The sequence below is a fragment of the Glycine soja genome, chromosome 5 (genome assembly GCF_004193775.1).
Source record: "Glycine soja cultivar W05 chromosome 5, ASM419377v2, whole genome shotgun sequence".
NCBI lineage: Eukaryota > Viridiplantae > Streptophyta > Magnoliopsida > Fabales > Fabaceae > Glycine > Glycine soja.
Genome location: NC_041006.1, coordinates 34,722,725 through 34,745,959, shown reverse-complemented (window position 1 = coordinate 34,745,959; position 23,235 = coordinate 34,722,725). Strand labels below are relative to the sequence as shown.

The 23,235-nt window shown below is 31.8% G+C and overlaps 1 protein-coding gene and 1 long non-coding RNA gene across 6 annotated transcripts; one reads left to right on the top strand and one right to left on the bottom strand.

Moving 5' to 3' along the window:
- Positions 1–4,225: 4,225 nt before the first annotated feature.
- LOC114412716 (uncharacterized protein At3g61260-like) lies at positions 4,226–15,305 on the bottom strand. Of its 5 annotated transcripts, XR_003666813.1 has the most exons (7): positions 15,032–15,305; positions 14,676–14,805; positions 13,663–14,241; positions 10,974–11,463; positions 9,110–9,191; positions 4,758–4,890; positions 4,490–4,608 (listed from the first exon to the last, which is right to left on the bottom strand). XR_003666813.1 is itself a non-coding variant. In XM_028376725.1 (6 exons), exons 1-6 carry the CDS (start codon positions 15,059–15,061, stop codon positions 4,396–4,398), a joined length of 1,524 nt encoding a protein of 507 aa, XP_028232526.1. In that variant the 5' UTR covers positions 15,062–15,302; the 3' UTR covers positions 4,226–4,395. The 5 variants fall into 5 exon arrangements, 4 of the variants coding, with proteins under 4 accessions (XP_028232526.1, XP_028232527.1, XP_028232529.1 ...); XM_028376725.1 differs by lacking the exon at positions 4,758–4,890 and having other exon boundaries at positions 4,226–4,608; positions 15,032–15,302; XM_028376726.1 differs by lacking the exon at positions 4,758–4,890 and having other exon boundaries at positions 4,226–4,608; positions 10,974–11,391; positions 15,032–15,301.
- Positions 15,306–18,949: 3,644 nt separating this feature from the next.
- On the top strand, positions 18,950–22,810 carry LOC114412715. The gene is made up of 2 exons (XR_003666812.1): positions 18,950–21,654; positions 22,411–22,810. It is a non-coding gene; the product is annotated as an uncharacterized LOC114412715 (long non-coding RNA).
- The last annotated feature ends 425 nt before the right edge of the window (positions 22,811–23,235 follow it).

The following is a 23,235-nucleotide window of genomic DNA, read 5'->3' as shown; positions in this document are numbered from 1 at the left end:
TTTTGAGTTTTGTTTATATTTTGCTTACTTAAATTTTGAATAAAAGCTTAGTTTGTTTAAAATTTTCTAATTTTCTATTTTTTTATGGATAATTTTGAATTGTTTGTTTGTGTTTTTTTTTTATGATTTTGGATTGTTTGTTTGTGTTTTTTTTATGAAATTTGATGAAGTATCATTTAGAGAAGAGTTGAAAATTTATAGCACCATTATGGAAGGAAAAACAAAAGGAAAGAATTTGGGATTTTACTACTAAGGCTTAATTCTACCACTTTGGTAGGTCTTAAGCCCAACTTTGGAAAAAAAAAATATGGATGTTATTGTATGTGCTTAAAGCTAGAGGTGTTCATGAGTTACCACTTTGGTAGGTCTTAAGCCCAACTTTGGAAAAAAAAATATGGATGTTATTGTATGTGCTTAAAGCTAGAGGTGTTCATGAGTTGGATCGAGTTTGGTTAAACTCATTATCCAATTAGATCATAATTTTATGCCTTGGGTCAGGTTTGTGTTTTTTATGGGTTGGATTGATTGGATGTGACTATTTAAAAAATATTTTTATTTTTGAAAAAAAAATTAAGAACAATATTATTATTTTTCGCTTAAAGCTTTGTAAGTATATAATGACTAATGCATTTGAAAGGAATTATAAAAATATTTAACCAATATAATTAATATTTTAATGTTAATACAATATTTTATTTTAGATAAAAAAAATAAAGTATGATATTAACATTCGAAAGCATACACAAAATCAAGACCAAAATAAAAACAACTTAAAAAAGGAAAATTTCATGGATGATTTAATTTAATAAACTATGTGAACTAAAAATTACTAATGTGTTTTGTATTTAATAATTAATTTATATATAATAAATTAAATTATATGATATGGGTTGAGTTGAGTCGAGTTAAAAAAAAATCATTACTCAACCCTTGCATGATTAAGTCTTAATTGAGTTGGGTTAGATTCGATCCAAACACTTTAGAAACCTAACTCAATATAATTGGATTGGGTTGGATCATGGGTAGATTTAGACCCGATGAACACCCCTAACTTAAGGAGTCACTTTTGGGACAATTTAAACATGATCTTGAAGCTGAACATTTAATGTTGTTGTCAATGCTTAAGTGCACCACTTTTGAGACCGCTTAAGCACAACTTTAGAAGGCATGTGTTGTTTGTTCGTGCTTACATTGGAGGTGGTGTCTATACTTTGGGATTCTTCATCTTTTTCATCGTCAAGTTTGCTTTCTCCAATGGCCATGAGAAGCTAAATTCATCATTCGTTGGGATTTAATGTAATCAAACATATTTTCATGTAATTACTCTTTTTATTATTCAATAAAGAATTATTATTGCTTATCTTCTATGTTCAATGCTTGTTTTAGTTTGATCACCCGATTGCATCAATCTCTTTATTCAATTATAATTGGAAATTTTAATTTAATTGCAAACTATAGGGAACACCCAATAATTTTTATGTCTAGGGATAGGGTAAAAAGGATTGGATATCATTAAAATCCTTATTCCTAATGCAAGATCAAAGGACTTAGATTCTCTCAGTTAAATGATTAAGATTTGAATAAAGTTGTGGGTTGATGATAACAAACATTTTTTTGAATAAGAAGACAGAGGTTGCATGTTAGGATGATTTGATGAAGTTAAACCTAACAAATTTCTCCTATTGATTTAAAATCTGTTTATTGTGCATGCCAATTGTTTGTGAAAATTCAAAAACTTAAATTTCTCACTTTTTCTCAGTTAAATTTTATGAAATTGTCTTTTAGTCTTGGTTACTTCATCTATTAATCTTCATAATCTATTTAATTTATTACTAATTATCAAATTATCGCACAAGTCAAAGTAAAAATGATATTTTACTTACTACTTTATTACTTGAGTAATTTGGCATTCTTACCAAAATCCCAATAAGAGCAAAAATTAAAATTTGTAAACATGTAAGGAAACATAGATTATATGTTTTGTGAAGTAATTATTTTTTTAAGAATATATATTCAAATTATTAAGGATAAAAATTATGAAATGAGTTATTGTTATTATTATATATATATATATATATAATTCAATTTACCTATTTTAAAATGTGTGAACAACTAATTCTTTGAAAAATAAAAGAAATGCGAAAATATTTAATGTATTAATTTTGATAAATATGTTAGAACCAATAAATAGCATAAATGATATATTGTGAGTAAAATTGACTTTTCAATAACATTAAATACTGTATTTAATAAATATATAATATATAGTAAAATTCTTAAGTATGTAAAATAAGAAAAATATTATATATATTTATGAATTTAGCATATTAAATTAATATGTTTGAAATTTTATGTTTTAATTAATTTCCATAAATATCATTTACGCAATAATACAAATAAATTTTTTATTGATATTTTCATATATATATATATATATATATATATATATATATATATATATATATATCAAGGAATTAATTTTGTATTAATTGTGTTTTATTTCAAAATATGTTTTCAATATATTTAGATTTATATAAGAAGTCATTTGTTTAATTGGTATATATTGTATTTTTTATATTTCACAAATACTGTAATTAATATTTTATAAGTAAAATTGACTTTTCAAAAATATTAAATACTTTATTTATTAAATATAATATGAAGTCAAATTTTATATATATATATATATATATATATATATATATATATATATATATATAAGTAAACAAGAATTGAAAAAGAATTATTAATGTTAACATTGACTGCATTAATACAATATTTACACAAATATATAAATAAATGAATCTGTTTTCTTATATAAGAATTCATATGTTTAATAGGTATATATTTTATTTATTATATTTTACAAATATTATAGTTAATATATTATAAGTAAAATTCACTTTTTAAAAATATTAAAATTAATACCAAAAGTTATTGTTTCAAATGACCAGACTCGATTTTCTTAAGTAAAATATCGAGTTTGAGTATTATAAATGAAATAAAATATGATAAGAAGAAAAGATTCACTAAGGATGATCAGTTAGTTTCAGTAACACAAATTAACCATTAACAAATTTAACAGATACTTCACACAATTGCCATGATTAAAAAAAATTAAAATTAAAATTTAATCTATTTATATATACATGTTACTATATTTCTTTACATATAAGTTAACTATGTTACATTTAACGTAAGCAATATTTGTACAAAAAATATAAATAGATTTTTTTTTACCTAAACAGTATGATACAATTTTATTATACTTTTAAAAAATGTGTTTATAATATATATATATATATATATATATATATATATATATAATTTAAAAGATTCAACTGTCTATGTATATAAATAATCTAGATTTGAAAAAAGTATTAAAGCGGCAGTTTATTGTATTATGTAATATTCACCTAAATATAAATACATTGACTTTTTCTATGGCACAATTTATTATGAGTTTAATGTCTATAAAATAGTTTTACATTATTATTTAATTATAAATTACTTTTCAAATTATTTTAAAAAATCAATAAATTTATCATATATAATAATCTGTGACTCAATAAATGTGTAAAACTTCTCATATTATCAATATATAACTTTTTTTCTCATTTATTATTTACATAATATTTCAGAAAATAGTATATAAACATATTTTAAAGAAGAAAAATTCAAAGGTTATAAAAAAATTGATTCCATATATTTCATATGTTTGGTATTTTCATTATTCATATCATGGGCTTTTTATTGTTATTATCATGTGTCTCATACATTTCTACATGATGGCACATTGAATCAAAATCCACCTGTGCTTTGATATTTTTGAAGCAATCACATAATTTTTTTTTTAACAATACAGATGATTATTTTGTTTACATAAGTTTTTATACGGTTGAATATTATAGCTATTACATTGGCAAACCAAAAATAAACAATATTTTGATCACCATATGCACATATATACATATAGACGTCTTAATATGTAATAGTCACAGAATATACGAATAAATTTAATATATATCAACTTACTTTATTTCCAAATCATTTTGATGCCTGTATAAAACCCATGTTCAGTCCTCGATATAAGAAGAGCATGTTGAAATTTTCGTACTGACAGTGATGCCAAAAACAGTAAGTCAACCCTCACTTCACAAGTTACCTTAACTTTTGGACTGAATTAGGTCCAAAATCCGAATTCTAATGATCAGAAAATAAAAACTGAACAAATAGCAAAGCACTTTCAAATTGCAATTATTCTTCAGAACAATGTAACATTTTACACCAGGAGGGAAATGCAACAGGCATATTTAACATGCTTGGGTGTAAGCAGCAAAAGGCATTTCATACCTATAGAAACAAAAAATAAACATTGACAAAGATTGGCTTTTTTTAAGAGCACCAATTGCAGCAAGAAAATGATAAATATGAGGAAGGGACATGACCAGTTCTTCGTATATACTCTGCTTGCTCTTCAGTTTTTGCAGCTTGATGATTTCTATTGGCTTCTGCTGCTGCACGCTTTTCCTCGGCCTTATGCCTTGCAGCTGCTAATTTATTCGTTAGCTTATCATGTGCCTTACCTTGTATCCTTTCAACTTCTACCTGCAACCAAATTATTATTTATTATAAAATCATATTTTTGGGTAACTAACCATTTTTTTGGTAATACAATGTATTATTAGGACTACTACATTTATTGCTGGGAAGTTTGCTAAAATGTTAGAAATCTAGTAGAAGTCATCATTGCTTACTTAATTTTCAACACCAACATCTTGGTTTTCCTATTCAAATGTATCAGTCAACTCTCAAACTTCAGCACTCCATCACATAAGAGTTCTTTGGACTTTGAAGGGCATGCAACTCAAAGTCCTCTTCCATCTTGTGCTGAAATTCAACTTCATTTAGAAGCATAAGGATTGAACTCCTGATGACATGGTCATAAAGGCTCTAATTCCATGTGAAGAACTAATTCTCCTAAAGGCTAACATAATGCTCAATTTAAAGTGAAATATACACAGACTAAAGAAATAAGCATAAATTCTCTCAGTATACCAGAAGGGATAGCCACTTATTTCTGTATTCAGATTGGGACAAAATACACATATATTTGATACTCATACTATTGTTCACTTATCAATGCACCTCATAGTCTTGACCAATAAGAGAACAGTACATGGCTTCACCTACGATTATGTTGGTTATTTTGAAAAATCGAGATGATACTGGATAAATCTGAAGTCGTGTATAACACTTTCAGATTGAATCAAATTTCGGGGTTCAACCAAAATTGTTCAATCGGATAAAATCAGAAGATTATAATTCAAGAGTTTTGTTTTGGTCTTGTATGTTTTGTCACCCGTTATGCTTTCTGAACCAGAATGATTATTTATGATCAAAGAACAGGTGGTTTTTGGCGGTTGATGGAAGTTATTTCTTTTTAAAAACTGCCGTTGATAGAAGTTTTAATAACTTCCATGTAACTTCCAACCGTTGATGGAAGTTTTAATAACTTCCATGTAACTTCCAAAATTTTCCTAAACCGAACATCTCGTTATTACATTAAAACAAGCGTGTACTCTTATTTTAACATAATAAAGAGATCAATTACACTAAAATGTCCAACAAACCTCCCCCATTTTAGTGTAATTACCGATCAAATCACCAAAGTCATAACATACAACAAACTACTGCATAAATGAAATATCGTGACGATTGAATTTCATCTTAGCAAATTACACGTTTCAAATATTCGAATATCAGGGTGTCACTAAGGATTGAACCCTTTCTATTCATAATGAATACATGAAGATAATTTGCACAATAGTTTATAACATTACTCTTGCTCGACACTAGTTTACTAGCCTGTGTCCCTATCCTTCATAAGCATATCAAAGCCAAGTCTCAGCTTCTTGAAGCGGCTAAACTTCATGCTTATATAGGTAGTCCTTTTCTTTCTTGCACCTGCAAATGCAATTTTTCAAAAGAACCATTGAGAAGTTATACTTCAACCTCCTTAACTTGCAGAACCGAACACATACCTTTTGGGATACTTTCGATGATGTGTTTCAATCTCTACATGTTAAGCTTTCCACATTGAATTCAGCACCTAATGTCATATTAGATGGGAATTGGGTATCTTAACATAAGAGATTTCAGATGGACTTTAATCATAATCCCACAGCCGACCTTTTCACGAGATCTCTACTTAACCCTTTGGTTAAATGATCGCCAAATTATGCTGAGTTCTCACAGCCCTACATCCCCAAATTTTGAGATAACTCAAATTTGGTGTGTTTTTGTGCCAAAGTTCATATGGGGTAACCTTATTCCTTTTGTTAGGAATTCGGTTCAACAAGTAACAGGCTGTCAACATAGCCTCACCCCAAAATCCTTCACTTAAACCCGAATAGGATAACATGGAATTCACCATTTCTTTCAAGGTTCTATTCTTCCTTTCGGTTACACCATTCTGTTGTGGTGTATAGGGAGCTGTAGTTTGATGTATTATTCCAGTAGATTGAAAATAAACCGGATCATAATACTCACCTCCCCTATCCGTACGAAGAGTTTTGATTAGCTCATTTTGATGAAGTTCTACCTCTTTCTTATAAATTTTAAATTTATCAAGAGCTTCATCTTTTGTATTTAATAAATATACATAACAATACCTTGATGCATCATCAATAAAAGTAACAAGATATTTTTTATGACCTAATGATGGAGTAGTATGCAAATCACACAAATCACTATGAATAAGGTGTGAGACTTTAGTCTCACTTTTAACATCCTTAAAAGGTTTCCTAGTGATCTTGGTCAACATGCAAGTTTTGCATTTTTCAATGTTCATATCAAAAGGAGGAATCATACTTGTTTTTGACATATTTTTTAATCTTTTGTAATGAACATGTCCTAATCTAGCATGCCAAATTTCTAATTTTGTCATATTAATTATAGAACTACACGAGGTCATACAAACAGATTCATGAACAAAAGGAACATTAATGTTTAATTTAAACATTCCATTACAACGATAACCAAATCCAACAAACGAACCATGTCTTGACAAGATGTACTTGTCACTTTCAAGTACTTGCTTGAAACCACAATTATTTAAAACCATACCAGACAATAAGTTCTTACGAATACCAGGTACAAATAAGACATTATCCAAATATAAACTTTTTCCAGAAGTAAAAACTAAATTCACACAACCTAATCCTAGGATTGGTTCAGTTGCAACATAGTCCATCTTCACAATAGAGCCATCATCGATTGGTCTAAATTCCTTGAACCAACGACGATCTTTGCACACATGGCTTGTTGCTCCCGAATCAAACCACCAAGCAACGTCATCATCCTGCACATAGTATGCATCAGATATTAGTGATACATAATTTGAATTCGTATTCGAATTAAAATTATTCACTACAATTTGACCTTGTTGCTTTTCAGGATCATTAGACCCACTTGGACCAGCGTTGTTCTTTCCTTTGAACACCCGACAATCCCTCTTTAAATGACCAGGTTTCCCACACTTCCAACATGACAATTTTGTCTGTTTGTTTGGACCTTTGTTCTTATTTCCTTGAAATTTTCGTTTGTTACCTTAGCATTGTAATTTTGCTTAACTGTTCCACTTTCCTCTACCATATTAACGAAAGAGGAACTTGCTACATTTTTATCATTGACTTTGTCAATTTCCTGAGCCCTCAGCGACTCCTCAATCATGAAATGACTATCGAGTTGAACCAGAGTCAACTCTTCCTTCTTATGTTTCAAGGTATGCTTGAAGTATTTCCAAGAAGAAGGCAGTTTATCAATTATAGATGAAACTGCAATGGATTCATCCATTTTCAAATCATGTTGAGTAAACTGACCCAAAATCCGCAGCAGTTCATTATATTGTTCCATAACAGACCTCGAATCAATCATTTTGTAATTAAAGAAATTACTAACTAAGAATTTGTTACTTGAGGCATCTTCTGCCATATACTTGGATTCAAGAGAGTCCCATAATTCCTTAGCAGACTCAACATTTTGATAAATATCAAAGAGAGAGTCAGACATACCGTTCAGAATGTGTCCACGACAAATGTAATCGTCGTTCTCCCATTTCGAACGCTTCCTTGTTTGATCCAGAGTTTCGTCTTCCATAAACACCGGCATCGGTGTACTCAGCACATACACCACTTTCAATGTTGTCAAGAGAAAGTGCATCTTCTTCTGCCATCTTCTGAAATCTTGCCCTTCAAACTTGTCCAACTTCGCAAACTTGCTTATCATCTTCGAACTATCGTTCGTCATCTCGAAAAATTTGATTCAATCTTTAGTTGGTTATTTTGAAAAATCGAGATGATACTGGATAAATCTGAAGTCGTGTATAACACTTTCAGATTGAATCAAATTTCGGGGTTCAACCAAAATTGTTCAATCGGATAAAATCAGAAGATTATAATTCAAGAGTTTTGTTTTGGTCTTGTATGTTTTGTCACCCGTTATGCTTTCTGAACCAGAATGATTATTTATGATCAAAGAACAGGTGGTTTTTGACGGTTAATGGAAGTTATTTCTTTTTTAAAAACTGCCGTTGATGGAAGTTTTAGTAACTTCCATGTAACTTCCAACCGTTGATGGAAGTTTTAGTAACTTCCATGTAACTTCCAAAATTTGCCTAAACCGAACATCTCGTTATTACATTAAAACAAGCGTGCACTCTTATTTTAACATAATAAAGAGATCAATTACACTAAAATGTCCAACAGGTTACTTATTAGAATTTTATTAAAGCTTTCTCAGATTAGTAACACAAGAACAGTACATGGTGTTAGACCCTATGAAGTCAATTTTAAGTTTATAAATTATGGTACAATATGGATTAAAATATATTAGATGTTCCCTTGTTTTCCGTTCACATACTCTGTACCTATTTAGGGTATCTTATTCATCTCCAAGCAGACATTGTGTTGCCATTGTTAGGCTGACTCAGATTCTTCCATATTAGGATTAGAGGTTAACATCCACAGGATTGTCCCAAAAAACTAAATTAAATAGCCATGTTGGAAACAACAAAATTAGTAATAAACTAATAATAACAGGCGTATACCTCAATTTTTCTCATCTTGGCTTCTGTTTTTGCTTTCTGGTGATTTTCCCATGCTTGAATTTTCATCTCCTCACGCCTAAACCTGTGTAATTAACAACATATTCCTGCTTCAGAGAATTTAGAATGTAGCAAAACAAAATAATATTAACCTATGTGTTTCTGAAACTGTTTAAATGCCCATAAAATATTGATCTCATGTTCCAAAAGTCTGGTTAATTATGTAGCGAAATTTTATTCATTGTGTCACAAATAAGAAACACATCCATAAATCTGTACTGAATATCCATGATAAAGGGAGGGAAGACAAATTTTAAGCTATTATTCCTAAGTCTCAAAGATACAAAGAAACTGACAGACATGAAATTTAAATACATACCTATAGGCTATAAACTCCACATATTGTCAGATTCAGACAATTAGGCCTTAAGTCCTTCCTTGGTTTATAATTTTTTCTGTTGCCTTTTATTATTTGTTTCCTTGTTTTTGTTTCTTCAGGAGTAGTTGGGTAGGTATAAAATTGCAGTCACTTTCAAACTACTGAAAAACTTAGAGCAATTCTATTGGTGATGCTTGTTTGGGTTCTTATTTATTGAAAACCGTTCTTCCTAAGAATCTGCTGTTGGAGTGCTACTCTGACACACAAATTAAGCACCAGTTGTTTATTTAAGCGCCTGTGCTTTGTTATTTAAAATATATATATATATATATATATATATATATATATATATATATATGTGTGTGTGTGTGTGTGTGTGTGTGTGTATATATATATATGTATATAATATAAAAATGGTTTCAAATGTTTTATCACTGGAAAGCTGCTGTTAAACAGTGCAGCAATGCATAATGTAGTTTTTTTGTAAAATCTTTTTTTACTAATATGAAATAAAAATTTTGAAAAAGCAAAAATATAGCCAATTTTCATATACAGATAATTTTTAAAATATTTATAACTAGCTAAATTATTGATGAAATGTAAGGGCGTGGTATTATTAGTGGCGGTCCATTTAGTAAAGGTGCAGGGTTGGAGGGATTGGATGCCGAGTATGGATCCTCTCCTGCAGGCTTTGTCTCCAGCCTCTCTCCAGCAGGTAAGTTCAAAATGGTAAAAATGAGTGATATGTATAAATGGGACCCACTTAAGAATCCTAATGAGAGATGCTGGATTGGAGATGCTCTTAGGAGAATAATAATCCTTTTTATCTAGAATCACTATACATGATGACATGATTGGAATCTACACAAATCAAAAGAATTAATGCACTGAAGTTCTGCACTACAGTTTCTAGCGTTCAATTCAATTTTGTAACTATTTGTTTCCTTTGCTATATCTCTCCTCCTTTCTTTTCATTTTTCCTGCCTAGATTCTTCATCACCAAGTCATTTATGATGATTTGTTCAAACACAACACAAAAATTCAGGTACATCATTATCAAGAAACCAGGGGAAACCACAAACATGAAAAAGTTTTACAAAAGGCCACTTACAGAGGAAATGTAGTAGAAACATTACTTTTTATAGGATTAAACACCAAAAGAGAATGGTTGGTCCAGAATCTTTTGACAAATATTCAAGAATCTATTTGTAGCAAAAATTAAATAGACACTTGACAAAGACCAATGCTCTAGAAAGCTTAAGCTATTAAGTGGAGGCACTTAGGTGGTTTTACTTATATATTTTTAAGATGTGACAGATCACTCATGCAAGAGTTATTTGGACAGCACCCTATACCTGATGAAATTTAATTTAAGTATGAACAACCAGGCATGTTAACAGATTTATATCTCTAAAGCAACAGAGGTTATAGGACAGAAACCAAAACTTAAACAGATAATGTTAACATTAATAATTAGTATAAACTGACCTGGCCATGTACTTGGCCTTCTCAGCCTCCTCCCATGCTGCTGCACGTGCTTCAACGACACTCTTAGGTAATTCTGCTTTTGTTTTCAGGGAAGTGGATGCATCCTTATCCTCCTCTTCTTTGCTAGCCCAGGCAGCAATGTTCATTTTACCTAGTTGTGTCCCGAGAACCATTATTTCTCGCCTTGTTTTCATTTGTAGCTCCTTTTCGGACAACTCATTCATGTTGAGATTCAGATTGTCACTATGTAGATCAGTTAAAGTAGATGCAGGGGAGGCTCTGGGGGGAGTAGAAGGCCGGGAAGAATTAGGGCTGCGCATTGGTGTTGTTGCCCTCACTGGGGTACCTGTTCTTGATGGCTCCTGGCTAGCAATAGGGGTCATTTCGGTACCCATATCTCTCATTGACACAGACCGAGCTGTTGAAGGGGGAGGAACAAATGTTGTTTCATTTTGGATTGCAAGAGATAAATTGTGCTGGCTGAGACTAACTATCAATATCAAATAACAGAAAGGTAATGAAAGAACAAGGAATTAGTAAGAGTCAGCTATATGCACAATAACTACTGAATTAAACTAGACACAATTTATTTAACTCTTTCAATTGCAATTATGTCAATCAACTTCTGGTTATAGGATACCATTTTGAGAGAGAAAGAAAGACTTCTCAAGCATTTTGGTGTAGGAGAACATGCTCATGTCCATTTCTCTCAAATTTTTATTAACCTAGGTTATACAGCTTGAGACTTTTGAACTCTAATCAACAGCAAAGTAAGTAATAATTGTCAAAAAAAATAAAATTATGTAGTTCACTTGAAGACTTTGTCTTATTGGAAGTATTTTGAGGTGTACTATCTTAATTTTTTTTAAAAATAATAAGATTCATGCAAAATTATAAACAGACCAAACATAATTGTAATTAACCATTGGTGAAAGTATAAAATCTATACCAAGAAGCCAAAGGTTAAACCTTACTTAATGTCCACATGAAAATGCCCCCCGCCCCCCAAATGTTTTCGTATGAATGAAGCTAGGAGCTTGCCTGGTTCACAATATCAACAATCATAAATCATACACTGGCATATAAGTGTAAATCCACCCAGCTCACATTACTCTTTACAGAGGATTATTTTGCAATCCATCTCCCAAAACTTGTCTTCATCTTTTATTGGAAAATCTTGTAGCAATGCCATATGAAAAGTACAAGTCAATTCAGTATATCCATTTTGATGGCAAGTGATTATCTCTTAGGCCAATGCAGAACATCATAAGAGAATACTGCCAAAATTTAAGCACTTTGCTGATGATGCAAGGCAGTCGAAGGCGGAAAGCATAGGATTAAAATTATCAAAACAAAATTTTTCAAAGGGGTATTGAAGGCTCAACAAATGAAAGACAGTGGGGTTTTCAGGCACTTGAAAGTGTTGAATTGTAAGGCTAGATTGATGGCTAACAGAACCTGCAGGATTGGATTTGGGGGTTGACAGGGTTTAGGGAAAATTCAAGCAGTGTCTAACAAAGGATTTGATGAGCTCAATATTATTTCTACCAAAACAATATGACCCAAGTTGTTGATAAAATTAATAAAGCCACAACAGAAGAAAATAAAGGGAGAAACCTCGGCATCTGCTAGAACTATGAGGAAGGGAGAGTTAGTTACTACAGCTAGGATATTGATTAGTTAGTTAGTTAGTTAGAGGGGTTTATTAGATATAAACAAGGGAAGAAGGATAGGAGAGAGGGAGCCCTTATCATATGTAGATCGAGCATTAGCTCTTTGTGAAAGGAGAAATCCTTTGTGAAGAGTATGAAGAGAAAACCCTTGGAGGAGAGTTTTATCTCCTATTTTCTGTTCTTTTCTCACTATTCAATAAAATTATTTATTTTCTTCCTCATTTCAAGACTTGGTTCCTAACAATTGGTCCGACTTGCCGGATTCATTTATGATACTACAGTACTGAAAAAGTGGGTACTATTACCATTCAATATTTTTTAATATATACACACACACTTAGCCCCCTTCGGAATTAGCATTCAACTTCCAACAAGCTTTGAAACCAAAAAGAAGAATTGCAGTAGTACCCACTCTTTCAGTAATAAGTAGTACTGTAGGATACCCACTAGGGTCGACCTAGTGGTGGGGGTTTTGAACAAAATGCATGAGAATATAGATTCTAATCTCAGTGCAACCATCATACACCAATAAAAATAAAAAGTAGCGAGGGGACTACAAATTTTCCAAAGAGAAAGGGGAGCATCACACACCTAGCAGCTAGGAGTTTCCCAGAATATATAGCTAACTACATCATTCATACAGGGCCCATCAAACATGGGGACCAAATAAACCATATTAGGGCCCAGGTTGAATAACCAGACCCAAATAAACATAAAGACCTTGAAAAGTCAAAATGATAATAATTTAAGAAAAAACACACACAAAAATGACACCCATACAGATGCCTTCCTGAAAATAAGTTATTAACTGAATTAACACTAATCTACCTGAGTTCTAATTGTGATCTGTAAGCTTATGTCATCTGGATTACAGAGTCAACATATACTCGACACACTACAAGTGATAAAAAAACATAATCTTTCACAAAAATAGCAAAAATAAAATTATAACGAACAAAAAGTATGTTTATGAGATAACTCCAGTAAAGAATTCCAAAACACAATCAAACATTTACCACAAAAACTTGCAATTGCATAGGGATCAGCCTCCCAACTCACAAATTTCTGTCCTCCACTATCCATCTTAGTTTGATTTGTATCAATTTTCTTGGTATCTGGTTCATCTAAAGCAATTTCTTTTTGATCTGGAACTTCAACAACAACCTTCATCGAAGATTGCCGGCTTCCATAACCAAGACTACCAGCCTTACGCGGTCCTGCATGCCCACCTTGCCCCTGGATCTGCGCTGTCTTTGGCCTGTTTGAAGTTGGACTTGCTATCCACTTCTGTGCATCATCCCATTTAGATGGTGCTGGTTTTGAGAATGGCCCCACGGGCACCCTCTGTGGGGCACGCTCCGCCTTTTGAAATTCGAACATTGATGAGGACATGCTCATATTATCGTGCCCACTATCATAATCTGAAGAAGGGTCTTCTAAGACTCTATTCCTTGAATTCACTGCTGCATTGGCCTTCACAAAACGATCACCACCAACTGCCTCTATGCTACTAGTGCGAACTATAGCAGAAGTTGAATAATCAGGAAGGACACTCACAACATCTACGTCTTTACAATGATCAGAACTGCTACCACCTGTAACAGATATGTCAAATAGAATGGCAATTAACAAACACTTGATACACATACATATATGACACTGCTTACAAATATCATTGTATAAACTAATCAAAAACACCAAACAAAAGAAAGGCAGACGCAAGGTTTAAATAGTATACCATATATGAAATATCAAGTACATTATGTATCAAAGAATGACTTGTTCCCTTTTCTTCACTTTCTTCACCCTTTTGCATATAATTTAAATCATAGTATACTGCCAAATTTCCACAAAACTACAGGAGTGAAATAAAACATCACAGGCAACAACACAACAATGGTGACGGAGAAATCACCACACTCAGTCAAAATCTTACATTTTGAGAAACGCAATATCTTGGATTTACAACTTCTCAAGCTTCAAGGCAGCATCATATTTGTCAAGACTAAGAATGGATGAGCATACATACCAGATTCATCCATGTCTGAATTCTGAGATCTCGTGGTCAAAGTAGAATCAAGCTCTTCCTCTTCTTTTCTCTTCTTCTCCACACCCAGTAGCATGCTCCTCAATTTTCCAGGCGAAAATCCCCCAACACCCTGCAAACCCAAGTTCCCATAAAGCCAAAGGCAAATCAGAGAATCCCAAAAATGAAAAGATCAAAACAAGTGCTTGTACTTTGCAGAATACTAAGCAACTCTGACAATGATACTCACTTTCCAAGTACAACACAACACACATATGTAAGAGAGAAGAAATATTAAAAAATGCAAATCAAGCAAAAACAAAAAAGGTGAGGTGGGATGAAAGAGATAGAAGAGATACCTGAGGCTTTTGGATCCTCTCGTAATCCATATTTGACAAATGGGTTGTCCTTGTGGGAGCAAAAATGCAATCTTTACATAATGCAGTTAGTGTTCATCACTGGCTATAAGCCAAGTACTACTTCTTTGGGTTTGAAGCTTTTGAGTTGCAAAAGTGAGAGCCTTCACAAGAGAGAGAGAGAGAGAGAGAGAGTTGGAAGACAAGAAGATCCAGTAATAGACGGCCCTGTCTCTGACCTGTTGTACTACATCGGCTTTTGTGGACCACTTCCCCGCCCCATATAATGTTAATCCCTTTTGTTACTTCTAAGTTCCATGTGCTATGTGCAATTATTATCCGTCTTGTATTGTAATGCAAAAAATCTATCAAATTTAGCACTAACGGGCAAATCATGATAAGAGAGGAGTTTAACTTCCAATCACCCTAATCATGCTGCCACATGATTGTATCACACAGTAATACTACTTCGTTATAGTTAAATTATGAGAGATTAATTAATTATTAGAGTGAGTTTGATAGTTCAGAAATTTTTTTATATAGCTTACTACTATACAAAAGCATTTTTTTTATAAAAAAATACCATGTTTTAAGAGAATATCAAACTTTTTTCTATAAAATTAAACAGTAAGAAGATGTGTGTGTGGGTTTTTCTTTTAATAAAAGAAGTGTTATGGTATTATATAAACTAAAAATACAATGATTAATATTTTTCACTTTAATCTTTGATTACATTATAATTTTCCGTAAAAAAAAAGGACAACTCTTATGGGCGTTTTTTTTAATAAAAACAATTTAAAAACCTTTATGAGATTATTATTATCTATAAATCAAATATTTAACAAAATCCTTTTTATCGAAAAAAATAGTATGAATTTGAAATTTGATTTTTTTTATTTGTCAGGGCTATGAAAATTGCAACTTATTGTTAAATTTATACATCTTAATAAGTTTAGACTTATGATAAAAGAGGAGAAAAATTACATTTTTGCAAAAATTGATTATATATATATAATCAATTTCCCATATATCAATAATTGCTTTTTTATTTTTTAAATAAACTTTCTTATTCAAAATTAAAAAGAAATTAAAAATTTAACTCCTTAAATAAATTTATTTATCTTGATTTAGACTAATTCAAACCTAATACTATAATATTTAAATTAAAGAGTCTCGAATTCAAATGTAAATTACTCGGTATATATTAATGAAGTCATTGACCATAAAATTCTTCTTAAGATCTCAATTATAAGGTGATAATTCATTTTTTTTATTACAAATAACCATATAAACTTCAAATTTATAAAGTATTGTTCCAATCAGACCGTATTCTAAATAAGCCTCGAAACTAAAATTCATCATATCTTATGTCTATTTCTTATGAATTTATTTTGTTTGGGAGATGATCATATTGACACTGAGTGCACTACTCAGAGGAAAAAAAAGTTATAGACATTTTTTCAAAATACAAAATAAAATGCAATTTCTAGATTTTCCAATTTCTAGGTTGGGCAACTAATTTACAATTTGGATTTTGATTTTAGTTTGCAATTGTTTGTTTTAAAATTTGTGTTGATCATCATTTTCACGTTTCTAGTATTTTAGATTGAGGTTTTGGTTTGTTTTTCCTCTCCATTCTGTTGATCAAAAATATTTTTTTCTTAAACAATTGTTTTCTGTATAAACAACGTTTAATTATATGAGTTTTATAAACTTGCTCAAACTACAAACGAATATTTGGTTCAATTTTCATATTTAAGAGTTTAGTTAAACATCAGCAACATTAGAGACGCTCTTAGACACATTTAAATATTTTAATTTTTCCCTTAATAAGGAAACATTAAGCCAAATTATTATGGTGGATAAAAGTAATTATCATGAGTTTTTTTTTAAAGAGTAATTATGATGAGTTGTTGAGCTACTTGAACGATTATTTATATATGCAAGACATATCATCTTGCTTGACACTTGCCAAAATTTAAATTCTAACTAATATCATGTGGCATGAACAATAATAGACGTTATGAGAAAAAAGATGGGTACTAACGAGAAAAATATAATTTGGTAATATCAATTTTTTTTAACATTGAAAAAAAATATAAGCAACTCCAACGAAAAAAGTGTCAACATCAAAAATAATTTTTTTTGTCTTATCAGTGGGAAAAATAAATAAAAAGTTTATTAAAAATAAATATAAAATTTGGATATTTATTAGAAATTACAAATATATTTTAGTAAAAAATTAACAAATAAATCCTCAACCCAAACCATGGCAACGAAATTCTTTGCTGGGTTAGGGCTTGAAGGTAACTAGGGTATGAGGATAATTATTAATACATAATCATTTAAAAAAAGTTACATGGTTTAAAAAATATTATATACTATGTAAATCGAGTCAAGAAAACTTGTTCAATTAAAATGGATAGGGAGACGTAGAATGATAATAAATTATAAAATATAAGCATTATAAATATAGTAAGATTTATATTCATAGATTAAAATAACAGTCATTTCTGTATTATTTTTTATTATCATGTTGTCACATATTTTACTATCAATAACAAGAAGACAATTTTAGACTTATTTGATCATTATTTAGAGTGAGAAGAATTAGAGGTAGGGGGAGTAGGTAGGTGAAAAAAAGAAAAAAGGAAAATAAGTGGGAAATAGAGGTTAATATAGGTTGTTTTGTAGAAGAGAAATTAAGTGAAAAATAAAGGAGAAATAATTAAATTAAAATTATTTGATGGGTAAAAAAAACAGAGGATACTAGAATTATCATTGTTATTATTTTGTTTTTTAAAAAATAAAATAATTTACAATTTTGTGAGGGAAGAAATTATTTGTATAAGAAACTCACTTAGGTTTCGTCTAGATTCCTTCGAAAGTGGGTGATGTGAATTTACAATGGACAAACATAGATCTATAGCGACAAACACATATGAGGAGACATTGTAGTGGTAACATGATGTGTCATGGTTGTAATAGTTCACATGAAGCATTCTATTTATTAAATGCTAGCGACTTCCATAACTTACTATTGGGATTGTTGTTGTGGTGACAATAGAAGCAAGAATGAGACTTTAGAACAAGACACAACACACAAAATGAGTCAATTTCTTCTCATATAAGTGAAGAAATGTTTTTGCACAGGCTTCATAATAACTTTAAAAAAAATATTTGTCACCTCTTCAATGCTAAACTTATGAAATTCATATTTTTCATGTAATTTTCTTCTTTTAATCCCATTTTAACTTTCTTTTGTTGTTACCAAACACTAATTACTGATTTCTAAATTGGCTAGACATTCTCATAGTAATCCTTAAATTTTGAAATTAAATCCATTAGTTACACTAATCCATGCCGCTAACTTTGTTATGAACTACAATGATGATAAATTATAAATTTTGGGTAATATATATATGAAGTCTTAGATTCAATTTTCAATGTAATCGTTATTTTTTTAAAAAAAGATAATATTTTTTAAGATCTAAATATGTTTTTAATAATTCAAAATTAGGGTTCTATTAGTCCCTCAAATTAAAATTTACATTTTTTTTAGTTTTTCAAATTCATGTTTTTTAGTCTATGGTAAAAAATTTGTCACAAATTATTCATTCAAATTGCTAAAAATTAGTCAAGAGGGACTAAAAAAACCTTTTGCAAATTTAACAAACTAAAAAAAATATAAATATTAATTTAGGGACTAAAAAAGACTAACCCCAAATTTAAAGAAAAAAATATATTTAAGTCTAATTTTAATTTCAAAGATCTATTTAATGTAATTTTAAAAATTACCATGACAGTTTGAAACGATTAGGGATTTACTCAATGCTAATTTCACAACTTTTGTTTACTTTTTTTTAAAATAAAAAAAAAAGTCAATTAAAACTGACTAGGAAGTTGAATAGTAAAACGAATGGCCGGAATGGTCTTCCCGTTCCATAAACCTTAGTAGCATTCATTCTTGTTCCTTCAACACTAGCTATGAAACTCCTCTTGCATTACCAACACCAATCCCCACTATGAAGAATCCAAATCCAATCGAACTTGTTTTCACCAAACATGTTGCTTTTTGCGCGCAACATCGGTAGCAGGGCCTCACTCCGAGTAAGCTCCTTCCATTCCTCACCCCTTCAAAATCCTTTTCCCCTTTTCTTCACTCCTTCATCCCTCTCCTCTCAAAATTCAATTTTTGCTCGCCCCATGATTTGGTTCGCCAGTTTTCTGTGTGTTATGAGATACCCCTTTGTCTCAAAACCTTCTTTTGATGACATTGCTTCCGAATCAATGCGTAGTTTCTTGCAGCAGGACCGTCCCCACTTGTTTGATTCAGCATTGGGTACCCATTTGGGTGTCTAAGGATTTGCTTAATCTGAAAGGGGACCCTAAATCAGCCCTGAAGTTCTTCAAGGAGGCAGGGGCTCGAGCCGGGTTTCGCCACGCCGCGGAGTCTTATTGCGTTTTGGCTCACATTTTGTTTTGTGGAATGTTTTATCTTGATGCCAGGAGTGTCATTAAAGAGTGGATTTTGTTGGGGAGGGAGTTTCCAGGTTGTGATTTCTTTGATATGCTGTGGTCTACTAGGAATGTTTGTAGGCCTGGTTTTGGAGTGTTTGATACTTTGTTTAGTGTTTTAGTGGATTTGGGGATGCTTGAGGAGGCCAAGGCAATGCTTTTGGAAGAAGAACAAGTTCATGGTTCTGCCAAAAGTGAGGTCTTGTAATGATCTTCTTCACAGGCTTTCAAAATCAAGCAAAGGGGAATTGGCATTAAGCCTTTTCAAGGACATGGTTGTGGCTGGCCTTTCGCCCTCAGTTTTTACGTATAATATAGTGATAGGCTGTCTGGCCAGAGAAGGGGGCATAGAAACTGCCAGGAGTTTATTTGAAGAAATGAAAGCTCTGGGTCTTAGGCCAGACATTGTCACCTATAATCCTCTCATTTATGGGTATGGAAAGGTAGGGATGTTAACTGGAGCAGTCACTGTGTTTGAGGAAATGAAAGATGCAGGATGTGAACCAGATGTGATAACATACAATTCTCTTATTAATTTGAAAGAATTCCTCAAGCTTTTGAGTATCTGCATGAGATGAAGCAAAGAGGGTTGCAACCAAATGTTGTAACTTATAGTACCTAATTGATGCATTTTGCAAGGCAGGCATGATACTGGAAGCAAATAAATTTTTTGTTGACATGATACATGTTGGTCTTCAACCCAATGAATTTACGTATACATCTCTAATTGATGCAAATTGTAAAATAGGTGATCTCAATGAAGCATTTAAACTGGAAAGTGAGATGCAGCAGGCTGGAGTTAACTTAAATATCGTCACCTACACTGCATTACTGGATGGTCTTTGTGAAGATGGAAGAATGAGAGAGGCAGAAGAATTATTTGGGGCATTGTTAAAAGCTGAATGGACTCTTAATCAGCAGATTTATACTTCCCTTTTTCATGGATATATCAAGGCTAAGATGATGGAGAAGGCAATGGATATTTTATAGGAAATAAACAAGAAAAACTTCAAGCCAGATCTGTTGCTGTATGGAACTAAAATATGGGATTTTTGCAGACAAAATAAAATAGAAGATTCTATGGCTGTAATTCGGGAGATGATGGATTTTGGTCTGATTGCAAATAGTTACATATATACAACCCTTATGGATGCATATTTTAAGGTTGGAAAAACCACAGAGGCTGTTAATCTATTACAAGAGATGCAAGATTTGGGTATCAAGATAACGGTGGTAACGTACGGTGCACTAATTGATGGTTTATGCAAAAAAGGTTTAGCTCAACAGGCTGTTAGTTACTTTGACCACATGACTAGAACTGGTTTGCAACCTAATATTATGATTTATACTGCTCTGATTGATGGCCTTTGTAAAAATGATTGTGTTGAAGAAGCCAAGAACCTGTTCAATGAGATGCTGGATAAGGGAATCAGTCCAGATAAATTAATTTATACTTCTTTGATTGATGGGAACATGAAGCATGGAAATCCTGGAGAAGCTGAGTTTGCGAAATAGAATGGTTGAAATAGGTATGGAGCTAGACCTGGCAGCTTATACTTCACTGATTTGGGGTTTTTCTTGTTATGGTCAAGTACAACTTGCAAAGTCGTTGCTAGATGAGATGCTCAGGAAAGGCATTATTCCTAATCAAGTTCTCTGTATTCATCTATTGAGAAAGTATTATAAACTAGGAGACATCAATGAAGCTCTGGCGCTTCATGATATGATGAGGAGGGGCCTAATTCCAGTGACTATTGACATAACAGTTCCTTCTGTACACACTTGAGAGGAAAACATGTTATACATACTTGGTCTACTGTTCCTTATTTTGGTGGCCTACAATCTAGATTGCTTCATTTTATACCAAGTTCAATAGCATCATTGAAATGAATTTGATGCATCATTCGATAATGGCAACTGGCTGTTCCAATTGATGCATTCTCATTCTCAAGGCACTTGAATTTTTTATGATGTAAATCCTGCAGCTTCCGGGATTTGTACATCAATAATCATGTTCTCATTTGATAATCAAGTCAACCATAACGTGATGTTTTCCTGGTTTGAAAGCAACTTGGCTAATATTATAACTAGGAAGCTCATAATTATAGGTACTGGACACTATTCTTCTTCTATATACTCAGATTTCTTTCCTTTCAAATTATGTACTTGATACAAGTTGTCTTGTAGTTTAATTCCTTTTGTTTCAGTGCCTTACTTCGACAGCTGTGTTACCTAATTGCACAAGCTTAGTGCTTCGCAATCTCATGAACTGACTTTCACAGAACAGCAAATCTTTATTTGGCAGATGTAGAGGAGTTCAGCCATAGTGGGATGCCCTTTTCACCACTTGGACAATCATAGTGGTGATTTCAAGTCCCTTTATAGACAAGGCCCCTCCCTATACAGAAACTTTGTCTGTTTAAGAAAACGCCTTCTCTCATAAAATCTTTCCTAGCTATGATGGGCTAGCACTACTTTTCTGATTCTATCTATGCATTTCACAATATAAACGCTTACTATTGAACATTTTTTACACAGTTCATACATTTCCAAAGTAATTTTTATTTTGATAATAACTGTCAGCATTGTCATTGGTGTTAGGTACTCCTTTCTTTAATCTAACAAATTGATTTCAGTTTTATTGCATGGGGATTATAATTTGATGTGAGTTTTTCATTGCTAACTCAATAGGTATGTCAGTCTAAGATAATTTCCCCCCATATTTCTGCCAATTGTAAACCAACTACATATATAAGCTAACATGCTGATAATCAGAAGTACATTATTATCAGGTTGTTTCACTTGCTTGGAAGCTGAGGCGCTTTATGCTCCTGATATGGTCTCATGTACTTTGCTTCATGCAGGCTGCTTCTAGATGACATGGATCCAAGAGAGGTCTAGAGTTAGAAATTTGTGAATCACTCCAATGGGTGGACAGATTCAGGCTTCTCTTGTTCTCTCCCCAATCTTGTAGCTAACAAAGACAAACAGTCTAAAGATCAGGTGTATATTTATTTATTGATTGATTTTGGCATTAAAAAGTTTAGGGGAGAGAAGAGATTGTGTCATTTCAAGGTTACTAGATTCAAGGATGATTTACTGTTGTACTGGTAAAATAACTTAATAATAAAAGATCACCAGTATTCTCAGGTGTTTTGACCAGCCATTGTATCGCAATGAATAAACAACTAAATTGGACAGTGCCAAAACAATACCACCATATTATTGGTGTATGGCAAGTAGTATTTTCACAGCTTTTGTCTATATCACGTGTGACTACGCACTGTCATGAATGGCGCCCATATTCAATGAATGTGGGTACAAAAGTACATATGATGTAGATTTGAATTTTGTTAGCAGAAAAAATTCAGCCCATAGAAACCCTTTATTCAATTTCTACCTACAGCATTCCATTTAACATGCATTTTCATCTAAAGAGCTCATGATGTGAGTGATGGAATCCAAAGGAAAAAATGGACCACAGGACATTAATGTAAGCTGTGGTATCCAAAGAAGAAATGGACGAGACCAAAATAAAAGATTATGATGCATAGCGAGTATAGATTTATTTTTTCTGTGTGTGCAAAATAAAATTAAATTATGCAACATCAGACGGTGACATGCATTCACCAATAAATCCACCCCCCACCGCATTTCACCTGAACCTGTCGGCGTTGTATTTATTTACT

Bases quoted from the DNA above. Each gene is read 5' to 3' on its own strand.
- LOC114412716 (XM_028376725.1), bottom strand. From the start codon at position 15,061: ATGGATTACGAGAGGATCCAAAAGCCTCAG. The intron at 11,464-13,662 runs GTAAATGTTTGA...TGATATTGATAG, and splicing joins TGCAATTGCAAGTTTTTGTG to TTAGTCTCAGCCAGCACAAT. The intron at 9,192-10,973 runs GTCAGTTTATAC...TTAATTACACAG, and splicing joins AAGGCCAAGTACATGGCCAG to GTTTAGGCGTGAGGAGATGA.